The 12,323-nt window shown below is 36.5% G+C and overlaps 1 protein-coding gene across 6 annotated transcripts in view; it reads right to left on the bottom strand.

Moving 5' to 3' along the window:
* PAN3 (poly(A) specific ribonuclease subunit PAN3) overlaps positions 1-12,323 on the bottom strand; it is a 117,844-nt gene that overhangs the window by 31,514 nt on the left and 74,007 nt on the right. For 3 of the 6 annotated variants that reach the window (XM_060128680.1, XM_060128675.1, XM_060128679.1), the window contains 4 exons: positions 4,332-4,579; positions 3,147-3,203; positions 1,851-1,955; positions 974-1,031 (listed from right to left, as the gene is read on the bottom strand). In XM_060128680.1, the coding sequence (XP_059984663.1) occupies positions 974-1,031; positions 1,851-1,955; positions 3,147-3,203; positions 4,332-4,579 (468 nt within the window). The remainder of the gene's footprint in view (positions 1-973; positions 1,032-1,850; positions 1,956-3,146; positions 3,204-4,331; positions 4,580-12,323) is intronic. The other 3 variants (XM_060128677.1, XM_060128676.1, XM_060128678.1) reach the window with 1 other exon arrangement.

Below are 12,323 nucleotides of genomic sequence, written 5' to 3'. Positions count from 1 at the left end.
GTGAATCTCTGCCGCTGATATCTTACACATCTTTTGCTCTGCTTATTCCTAGGTACTGATATTCTGAAGCCACTGTAAATAGCATCTTCTAACTTTTTTTTTTTTTTTTACCCTAGCTAGGGCCTCAAAGACAATGCTTAATAATAAGGAAAATTCCAACGTGAACATTTCAAAGGCTATGACAGGTAAGTTTCCTGCCCAGCCTTAAGACATAACAGCCAGCCAGACATATTCCTTTGAACTCTTTAGCGATCAAGAGGATACACAGTGGACTGTGCTGAATTCGCGATTACAACCAGGTGTTCTGAGATTATCGCTACAGCAAATGTATTCCTACTGTATTATTTATAAAGTTTTCCTAAATTACACCACATTTCATTGTGCCTATACTGAATAAGCTAGGCAAAGAGATTTTAATGCTGAGAAACATCATGGTACAGTCAGAAAAACCGAGGTTTAAATTCTGACTCGGTCAGATAATTACTAGCCACTTGTTCTTAGAGGCAAGTTACTTAACCTGCCTGTTAACTTCAGTTTCCTCATACGTAAAACAAAGGTGATAATGTTAGTATCTATACCACAGGAGTTTTGTGAGGAAAAAACTTACACACAGAAAGCCTTAGTACCCTGTCTGGCATGCCGCAGCCTCAATAATAATAACACTCACCTCCCCACCCCTACTTAAGTACCTATACTTCATCGTTTCAAAAGATAATAATATTCTAGTGCACGATGAGGTAAATCACCATGAATTCTAAAACTACCTATTTTTTGGATGAACTAGAATCTTGTCACATGTAGAATTCTTTGAAAAAACACTAGATCAATGGCATCTTGGAATTCTTCTTAAGTAGGTTTCAAATAAATATAGTCATAAAATAGTAATTAGCTAGCTTAAGGCATAAAAACATGTAGGACTAGATAAGGATTACACTCTCCTTTAAAAGGAAGCATCAGTCAACTTGCATTTTACCTGGCATATCTGCTTGATCAATCTGAGCCATTGTTATTAAATGTCTGTTAATCAGCTCCTAAGAAAAGAAAACAAGTATATTTACATCTAAACACAACTTCTGAAATCTGGACTTTCTATTGCAACTGAAGAGCCTGAGTACTAATATTTTTGGCATGTGTACTTTTTAATGTTGGTATCAGGACATAACATTTCCAATAATGTGAAATGTCTAAATTCCAGTCCTGGATAGACCTGCCCATCGCTAAGGTTGGTTTCAAGTAGCAGTGCTATAACCCAGAGCATGCGGCTAGCTCTGTGGCCAAGCTCGTCGATAATTCACTCTACAAACATTATACTGGTGCAACTTACTTCTGTGAAACAAAAACATTTCTGAGAATCGAAGAGTAAAGTAAAATTCTACATACCAAATAATACCTGTTCAACACTGACAAAAAAAACTAAATAATTTTATAAAACCTACTTTACAGAAAATATTGAGCTGCCGTAAAAATGAAGTTCATTTCCAGGCCAAATTACTTATTAGCCAACTACTACAGATATTAGCAAAAAGTTGTCTAGTGGTTAGAAACCATTTAAATTATTTATTTATATACTTCAGAGACCTTCCAGTGCACAGGAGGTGCCGTGCAAAAAGGTGGCCCATTTAAACAGCTACTCCGTGTTCTACATCTGAACACAGTTACTTGCAATTTTCTTTAAAAATGGGTTTCCTTAAATAAATATCAATTAGTCTCATAAACTGTAAATTCTATCTTCTTTATTACAGCATATTTGATTAAGTAATACAATTTGAAAGGAGCTCTGTTCTTTCTCCAGTTCTTTGCTAAAGCACGAAAGACATTAAGTATTTCCACCCCGAACTCTGAAAGCATACCTGTCGGAGTTCATCAGCCATGAAGAAGGAAGGTGCATTTGCTTTTGGTTGCATATAAGCAACATGAGGTGCAGTTGGAGGATAAATATGGTAGTTTGGAAAAACCTGAAAGATAGGAAGGGGGAAAATATCATGATCAATTGATAAGCTTTATCATTATTTCGATAAAGTTTTAATCTTTAAATGACAGTGACAAATGGATACTTTTAATCTTTAAATAATAGTGAATTAAACACCTGAGAAAAGCTATTATTAGTACACCTCCTGAATGATTTCATTTTTTAAATAATCCTTATTGGAATAACAAGTTTTTAAAAATCTAATGAGAAAGGAAACATTTCTTCAGATACAGTAAAATTTCAGCTCCAATGAGAGGCAAAAGGAGCTCTTTGTAAGCATTTTTTTAAGGCAGCTGGAAGAGAGGAAGAAAGTAGATATTCACCGTGCTTGGGCACAGTCAGATCAGGTAGTTACTCTGCCGTGGACGCCCAAAGAACTGTCCTCTTTAAGGGTTTCTAGCGACCAAACTAAACAAAATGTTATCTAGATACTTAACACTTCAAACTAGAACAGAAAAGAGGACCAACATACTCTGGGTCAGCAGTGGAGGTGAACAGAAGGGTATGACAACATACCTTCCAATCAAACTACAACAAAGTTACTCAATTCTGCTTCCAGCTTCTTGTCTTTGCCTCTTCCAATTGGAATCTTCTCACCACCCCGCTTTTTTCCCTTTTTCCTCTGCCTCTCCTTCCCTTCAACTGGTCCACGATACAAAATCAAGTACATCCTAAAATATCTTTCGTTTTATTCTTTCATTTTTAAAGCCAAAACAAACATTTTTTTTTCTCTTTTAAAAATGAATTCATTTGATTTCTGTTGCCCTCATGTGGCTCTTCTGCTCTGGACCTCAACCAGGAAGTGATTTTGCAATACCTGTAAGGTCTCCTTTAACCTATACCTGAAGGGAGAAGAGTGCCTCCTTTTTCTTGCCTTGGTTTCCTTGTATCAGGTAGTATAGTTGGGCATGACTACCTCAGGTTTACCAGGAGCATATTTTTAAGAGTGGTTTGAAGGGTAAAAACATTACAAAAATGTGCCACATATAATCTCCACAAAAACAGCTGAGACAGTTTTGTGACAAAAGAACCTCTTCATAGATTAAACTAACTTTTTTCTACAAATATGATAAAATAAAAAACGTAAATAATGATAAAATATAATAACCCCTCCCCCCAAAAGTAAAACATTGATGGAATTCTTACTTGAAAGAACCAAGGAAAGTCTCTACTCTACCTCAATTATTTGACCTTCAGTTCGGCAAGCTGTTCTGTGATAACTTTTGAAAGATCTCTGACCAAAAACAAAACAAAACAAGAAACTATTAGCTATTTTATTATTTTTTAGAAAGCATTTTACATGATTTACAAGTACTTCTATAAATGTTTTCACATTTACTTCTCATACGATGGTCGTGTGCTTAACCTCATTTACGATCGGGGGACCAGTCTCAGAGGTACTAAGATTCAAGAGTCACAAAACAATGGCAGAACTGGGACTCTTAAAAAGGAAAAATAAAAATCTGTTGTCTTTCCACTCAAACTGCCTTTTAGTAAAATATTAAATGTAATCAAAATAAACCATTAATTTAACTTATGGGGTCAAAATCTGCTTACCAAAATCCAAACATACTTTTCATCTAAGCCTGTCAGTTATGATTTTGTCAAATATCTACAGTTTAGACCAGCATTCATATTTTAATGGAATTTGGCTTTCTTACTCATGAGATCTTCATCTACTACTTATTTTTCTATAGCTAAATAATTTTTGAACATGGACAAAATTATGAAACTAAAAGTGTACAATTTATGGAACATGACGCTTCCCTCTCGGCCCCTCCCCCCCTACTGTCCTTTGGTAGCTCTTTCCTTACCCATAATCAGGGCTCCCTGAACGTCCTCCCTCCTTACCAGTGACCCATGCTGGAGGCCTCCTATCACTGTGTCCTCCACCATCCAGAGTTCTAGCTATTAAATCACTGCCTCGCCTGAGCAAGCATTTATCATCGGTTTGCTCTCAGCAACTACTGATAAGAATCCATCTACTTCTCTAACTACTTTCTCTAACTTCAGAGGTGAAACTACCTGTATCTACAAACAAAAGTCAGCAAACATCAACACCAGCTAGCACAAGTGCTAGGTAACCCCATAAGCAAAACATGCCATAAAGTAATAAACTAGAGCTTAAATATAACTTCTGATTACAAGCAGATTTGGCCAAAACTAGAGATATTATTAATGCAGAAACAGATTACTTTGAACAGGTAAGAAGAGATTGGAATTATCATCTAAGTCAGAAATTAATTACTTTTTCACATCACAGTATAAAGATACAGGACTGGGTAAACCTCCTCGTTAATCTCATTAATAAGAAGAAGCTGTTATAAGAGCCCTCTCTTTTCTCCTTTAAATGCAGACATACCATTCCAGTCAAAGGTGCTGGAGTTGTGTCTGTATAGAAGTAAGTCGTCCCACCGACAGTTTCCTTTTGGATCACCTGACCAGAAGATGGAGTCTGAGAGACAGGATTATTAACAGGTGTAGAGGCACTAGAAGGCACCAAGTAATTGGCTGGATTTGGAGTGTGACTTCTTCTTCTGGGAGCAGGAGAAGTATGTGGAGTGATCTTGGGGGAGTGCAGAGGGGAAGATCCAGCAGACAATGACATTCCTGAAGAAGATGTAAAAACGTTTCTTAGAAAGCAAAAACTGGTTTCAGAGAAAAAAATCTGGAAAATAAAATGCAAACATTCATTTGGAAGAAACATCTTTAGCAAAATTCTTTAAGTTCAAAAATAAAAGACAATTTTGTCTCGTTTTAGAGAAAGCTCTGATTAAAAGCAAATGTAAAGAATTTTTTTTTCAAATATAGTCATTCCCAAATAAATTAGGATATTTACTGTAAGAATACGTCTCCTCCATATCAAGGTTTACATGAGAAACTTCAATAATAAGAATTATTGATAATTTAATAAATTAATCAAAAAGTGAGAAATAACTGAGACTCTATAAAATTATGCCTTTTATAAAAGCCTTTCTTTAATAAAAGGCATAATTCCTTTTTTGTAATGAATCATTTAAAACTATGGCTATTAACAATACAAATATCACATACCCCTAAAATATTTTACTATCAAAAAATAAAATTATTTAATGAGATTTATTAGATTTCTTTTGGCCAAATACTACTAACAGAATGGTTTGAAAAAGCAAAAAAAAAACCTAAGTCTAGTCTTAGTTGAAATACATGGCCGCTTAAATACCATATTTTTTTAAAAATCAAGACGTATACTATTTTGATGCCTTTTGTCTTTAAACAGGCATACGCTATATAGTAGACAACTGAAAATTTCTGCAGATGCATACTCTGCTCTAGTGCGAGTTTTACCTAAACACAACTAGCAAGAAACCATTGTATGCAGAGCATCCTCTATCATGAATCTATGGTGGAGAAAGGGAAAGGACAATTGTCTTCAACCCTCAGGAGATTCCAAGCTATCTGAGAAAACAAGGCCAGGTCACATGTAAAAGACATAAAATGGCTTACAGAAACACTCAAATAGAAACGAATGTACTGTCAACTCCATGCCTCCATACAGATGGAATGCAAATTAAGTAAAACCAGGCACAGTTTAGTCAAAGGCTTAATGGAGGCGATCAGTTCTGAGCAGAGACTGAAAATGGTTTCTCCAGCCACAGTTAGTTACACTTCCTGAAAGAATTAGCTTATCCAGGAGCTACTTTCTGGCTATTTGGGAAACAACTGAAAAACTTCACATTTGAAATAATATGCCGTCTCACGATTCAAGAAAAAAGTTACCAAAATGCTTCTGGTCACAGAAATATGATTAACAGGGATATGAATTTCAATTGCTAAGAATTCATAAAACACGAACACTGTTTTTTGAAAAGATGTAGGTGAATAAAAATAAGGTTGAGAACTGAGATAATACTTATTTTTACTCTGGATAGCCCTCTGTATTTTCTAAAGAGCCCTGACATAATTATTTTGTCTGATTTTCTGAGCAACGAAGGTAGCTCAGGTAACAAGCACCGCAGTACAGATCAGAAATTTACACACAGGGGGGTTGCTATCTGACCAAGGACATATGTGCACAGCCAACAGCAAAGCCAGGCTTCAAACCCAAGTCTCCAAACTTCCAGTTTAATACTCTTCCTGCTATAACACAATGTCTACTGCACTGACATTAAAATAGGCCAGGAATTTCGCAAGTATGTCTTAAATACATCTAAGAGAAACTTTAAAAGTCTAAAACCCTTTAGAAAAATACTTATAAGGAAGCCAAGCTATTATATTAACATATGAGCCTAATTTTTAAAACTCATGATTCTTTTTTTTTTTGTGGTACGCAGGCCTCTCACTGTTGTGGCCTCTCCCGTTGCGGAGCACAGGCTCTGGACGCGCAGGCTCAGCGGTCATGGCTCACGGGCCCAGCCGCTCCACGGCATGGGGGATCTTCCCAGACCGGGGCACAAACCCATGTCCCTTGCATCGGCAGGCGGACTCTCAACCACTGCGCCACCAGGGAAGCCCTACATATGAGCCTAATTTTTAAAAAACTTTTCCAGAGTTCTGTATTTTTTCTAACTCTGTATATTATACATTTAATTGTAGGTCAATCCATACTGCAAAAATTGGGAGGATTATTCAACTATTTTCAAGAGATACATACTCCCCACTCATCTAATATGAAATGCATCTACAGTTTTCCTAAAGCTAGTCTCTAAGCCCTTCCAATATAAAACTGGCCAAGTCACCAAAAATGAGTAAATTTGTTTACTACCTTTAAATTAATAACAGCAGCAAATACAGCTACCAATTCTTAAGCACTTTCCATATGTCAGGCAGTAATAAAAGTGCTTCACATACACGACTATTTAATCCTCACAACAACCCTGTGAGGTAGGTATATCAACAGTCACCTCACAGAGGAAGAAACTAACAAAAATAATTTTTAAAAATTTATTGTAAGGGCAAATACAGGTTACTGAACAAAAGAATCAAGATTGAAACTCAGGTCTATTTGATTCCAAAGCCTGTGCTCTTAGCCAATATCTAATACAGCTGCCCAACCCCTAAGCCATACACCAGAGAACAGAAAGGGGGTCCATTACACTTAGGAGCGTTAGTGTGACAACTTAAACGACGTGTGGGAGCAGGGTAGGGGAAGTGGGGTGCAGCAGGAGAGGAGGGGAAGAGTCTGGCACCAGAGCAGGCGTACAAGTGAAACAAAAGGTAGAATCTCTCCTTAAGGCAAAATACGAGGAAAAAGACTACCAAAAACAATCTAGTAGAATTTACAGGTTGTAAGTTACAAGCTCTCTCTTCAGAATTTTAAATTTTGTGGCTATTCTGAAGTTTCAGCACTGAAATCTGAGTTAATATATCTGAGCTGAGGCTGGCTGGCATGATCTAAACACATACAAAATAAAACATGTAAAACAGTAATAAGGATCACCACCCATAAGGGTAACAGAATATTTAAGTTGTATGGGAAGCTAGAAAGGAAACTGACCTCTAAGTTACTGAAACATCCAGCCACAAAAGGCGTAGCTTTGTGCCACCAAAATATTTTGCAAACATGTTAAAGAATCGAGTAAAATACACACATATCTGCTTGGAGAGAGTTATTCTGTACTTGGTATTGTGAAGACGATAAGCACAACACACTTAATATTAACTGCCTGCATGTAACACTAAATTACAGACAGCACAAAGGAGCAGAACCTTACTACAGAAATCAGTAACTAAAAATCAAAGTGAAGTAGAATGAACAGATTCCATTTCATCTCTCTTGCATGTAAATATTCCTTTATAAGTTCCATCTTCCCTTATATGGGGGGGTGGAGGCAGGGGCGCTACTTGTGGTTATTACAACAGTTTGCTATTAATTAGTACTCAATCACATGAACACGTATGCAAACATAGCAACACACTGAGGATACCATGAGAGACAAACAAGAAGAATGAAAATCTGTATTTTAAAAAAAATCTGAATTAAAAATATTTAATTTGTGTATTTTTTGCATTACTTTTGTAATTAACTCTTAAAATGACATTTTGGTGAGATCATATACAATAATTACACTGTAATTTCTTATTAAGTGAATATGCAAACTGAGATATTTAAGTCATGTGTAAGTTAATCGCTTTAGAACATTCGAACAAATCCTTCTTAAAAGTACCCAATTCAAAGAAAAGTGAGGAACAATACAGAAATGCCCACTGGATAAATTAACCAGAGCAATGAACAAAATAAATGAAATTTTTAAAATTTAAGGTTAACTTATCAAGGTAAAAGTATCAGTGTTTCTGGATGACATAATTCTATACCTGAAAAACCCAAGGAAACAAACAAACAAAAAAGACTCTTGTAAATAATGACAGAATGCATAAAGTAAATGGCTCCAGTATTACAAAATACCAAATGAATCGTTCCTAAATACAAACATCCACCTAAGACAATCGTATTTCTGGGAAATCAGAGACTGAGCTAAATAAAACAAATACCCTCCCTCAACCCCAACCAAAACTATGAGCACATAGAAATGCACGATAAAATACAATACCCACATTTAAAAACATAGCGGAAATCAAAAGAATAGCAACAAAAGCAAAAACTCCAAGAGCAAGAAATTAAGGCAAAATTGTGAACTAGAGATTATACTGTGGGAACTTTGGAAAACCACATCCCAGGCCAGATATAGTGTCTACAAGTTAAGGCTTCCATGTTCACATGAGACATGGCCTTCAGCACATAAAATGTGGAGAATGAAATTCAAATCCCAGTGTAAAGCCAGGAGTCTGGAAAAGCTGTACCATCAGGCAATGGTGGAGGAGAAAACTGCTACCTGTCAGCCCACAGGCAATAGGTAGGCTTGTCTGTGGAACAGAGATGGAGGAAAGGAAGAGGGCTTGGCGCGTGGTGGGGGGGGTTCAAGAGAAATGGAAACCTAATGCCTGCACCATGCACAGGTGCAGGAGAGAAAAATCCCCAGGAGATTCTGTGTGATAGGGATCCCAGTGGGTAATTATAAAACTTAAACTGCACTGGCAATGGACACCTGGGTAAAGCAAACACCAACTATTTCGACAAACAAACAAACATGATCTCTCACCAGAAAATAATCCCATGTGAAAAGAACTCCCAAAATGAGAATCAGATATGCACAATACATTGAGAATTAGCACCCTGAAAACAATGAATCCCAGACAACAGAACCCTATAAAGGAGATTTTAAAAACCCTACAACTAAAATGATTAAGGACATGAAAGAAGTGACAAACATTTGGCCTCTCCCGTTGCGGAGCACAGGCTCCGGACGCGCAGGCTCAGCGGCCATGGCTCACGGGCCCAGCCGCTCCACGGCATGTGGGATCCTCGCGGACCGGGGCACGAACCCGTGTCCCCTGCATCGGCAGGCGGACTCTCAACCACTGCGCCACCACGAAAGTCCCATTTGTCCTTCTTAAACAGAACTATATTCTATAAGAGTAAAAATTATAACCATTAAAATTAAAGGAGAAAAAACTTAACAGGTGAGTTAAATAGCAAGGTAGACACAAAGACAAGAAAAGTAAACCAGAGAAGAATCTAGAAACAAAGCTTGGAAAATATAAAAGACTGGTTAAGATACACAGAAGGTAGAATGAGAAGGCAAATTTCCAGGATAAAGAAAATACTGGAGAAGCAATATTCGAAGAAAAGCTTTGGGATATTCAAGAACTAGGAAATCCTCATTCCAGAAATCCTAAACAAGAGTCCTGAACAGAATAAGTAAAAACAAGTCCCTTTCAATCAATCAGGTGAAACTGTTGCATGCCAAAGATAAAGAGAAAAACCTAAAAAGCTACAAAAGCAAAAAAAGACAAATTATCTTTAAAAAAAAAAAGGACAATTACATTCACAGGAGACTGATCAGCAACACTAGACAATGAAAAAATGTGCTCAAAGTAAGGGAAATAAATGTCATCTTAAAGTTCATGCACAATTTGCAAGTGAGGGGAAAAGTAAAGACATTTTTAAGGTCACTCACATCTCCTTGGCAAAAGAACAATTAAATGATCCACTTCAATACAGAAGAAAACTCCTTCCCCCAAAAAGCACAGAATAAAAGAATGTATGGGTAAATCTGAACAAGCACTGACAGTGAAACAATTAGGCTGAGATAGGTTCAAGTCAAAGTGTAATTAAAATTCTAGGTTACTGTAACACTGAAAGAGGGCAGGAAGGACTTCAACAAGTTCATACTGAGTAAAGCATGCATGGTAAAATTCTAGGGGTGACCATACACAAAACCAAAACATAGTACGTAACATCCAACCTCTACCCTACACCGTACACAAAAATTACCTCAAAAATCTAAATGCAGGAACTAACCTATAAACCTCTAAGAAAACCAGCATATACTTCATGATCTTCAGCTAAACAAGTGCTTCTTAAGTTGACACCTAAAGCACACATAACCAAGGGAAAAAGAAAAAGAAATTAGACTTCACTAAAATTTTAAACTTTTTGTACTTCAGAGGAAACCATCAAGAAAGTGAAAAGCCAACCCACAGAATGGGAGAAAATATTTACAAATCATATATTCAGTAAAGGTCCAGTATATAGAATATATAAAGAACTCTTATAACTCAACAACAAAAATAACCAAATTTTAAAATTGGCAAAGGATTTGCATAGACATTTTTCCAAAGAAGATAAACAAATGGCCAATAAGCAGGTAAAAAGCAGCTCAACATCATTAGGAAAATGCAAATCAAAACCACAGTGATACCACATTATACCTACTATGACAGCTATAATCAAAAATAAGAACAATAACAAGTGTTAGTGAGGAAGTGGAGAAAACGAAATCCTTAACACATTGCTGGTGGGAGTGTAAAATAATGCAATCACTTTGAAAACAGTCTGGCAGTTCCTCAAACTGTTAAACACCAGTAATTCTACTCCTAAGTATGTTACCCAAGATAACTGAAAACATTATCTTCACACAAAAACCAGTACATGAATGTTCAAAGCAGCACTATGCATAATAGTCAGAAAGTGGAAACAACTCAAATGTCTATCAACTGATAAACGGGTGAACAAAATGTGATCTCGCCTATACTATGGAATACTATTCACCTGTATGAAGGAAAAAAATACTGATTCATGCAACAACATGGATGAAGCTTGAAAACACTGTTAAGTGAAAGAAGCCAGAGACAAAAAAGCCACACGTTGTATGATTCTATTTACATAAAACGGCCAGAAGAGGCAAATCCATAAAGACATAACGTAAATTAGTGGTTTCCAAGGACTGAGGAGAGGGGAAAATGGGGAGTGACTACTAATAGGGAAGTATGAAGTTTCTTTTTAGGGTTATGAAAATGCTGTGGAATTAGACTATGATGATGGTTGCACAGTCTTGAGAGTATACTAAACACCACTGAATTGTACACTGTAGAAGAGTGAACTTTATGATATGTGAATTACATCTCAACAAAAATAGTTAATACCTAAATTATTGCTGCAGGTGAGGGGAGAAGGATCAAGAAAACTCCATTAATCCAATGGGCGTATGGGGTGGGGGGTGGGGGGTGGGGGAGAGAGGGAGTGTGTGTGTGTGTGTGTGTGTGTGTGTGTGTGTGTGTGTGTGTGTGTGTGTGTGTGTGTGTGTGTGTGTGTGTGTGTGTGTGTGTGTTGGAGAGGGGGGAGAGACAAACAGATTGCAAAAAACAAAATTCCACTTACATTAACTAGCAATAAAAACCTAAAATATCTAGGCACAAACTTACCCAGGATGTGCAGGACTTACGTGAAGAAAAAGGTAAAACTCTACTGTCAGAAACAAAAGATAACTTGAACAAAAGAAAATAAATACCTGTACCTATTTGTTGTAAAAATGTCAATTCTACCCCAAACTAATCTAAAAGCATAATGCTAGCTCAATAAGAAAACCAACATAATTTTTTTTATTTAGCCAAACCAATTATATTCATTGGAAAAATACGCAGTAAGATAGCCAGGAAAATTACTAAAGTAAAGCAAGTACAGAGGAAGAACAAAAAAAAAAAGAAGAAGAAGAAAGAAGACTGAAAAAGTAAAAGGAAGAAAAAAGTACTGTATAAGGTCACTGGATACTAAAAAAGTGATGAAAGCTATAGTAACAAAAATATTGGATAAAGGCTCCCATGAACAGTGGGTCAACACAACAGAATAAGCATGAAACTTGACCCCAAATATATATGAAAAAATAAGCATAAGATAAAACTTCAGGGGAGGAGATGGACAGTAGTCAGATATGCCAACTTACTAGCCATCCCTAAATGACGAATTGAGTAAAGATAAAAGCAAACAGATGGTTATTTAGATAAAATAAATAAAAGTGACTCACCCTTCCATTCA

Source organism: Lagenorhynchus albirostris, chromosome 18 (assembly GCF_949774975.1).
Source record: "Lagenorhynchus albirostris chromosome 18, mLagAlb1.1, whole genome shotgun sequence".
Classification (NCBI taxonomy): domain Eukaryota; kingdom Metazoa; phylum Chordata; class Mammalia; order Artiodactyla; family Delphinidae; genus Lagenorhynchus; species Lagenorhynchus albirostris.
Note: the sequence above shows the minus strand (reverse complement) of the source record. Positions and strands in the feature narration are given on the sequence as shown.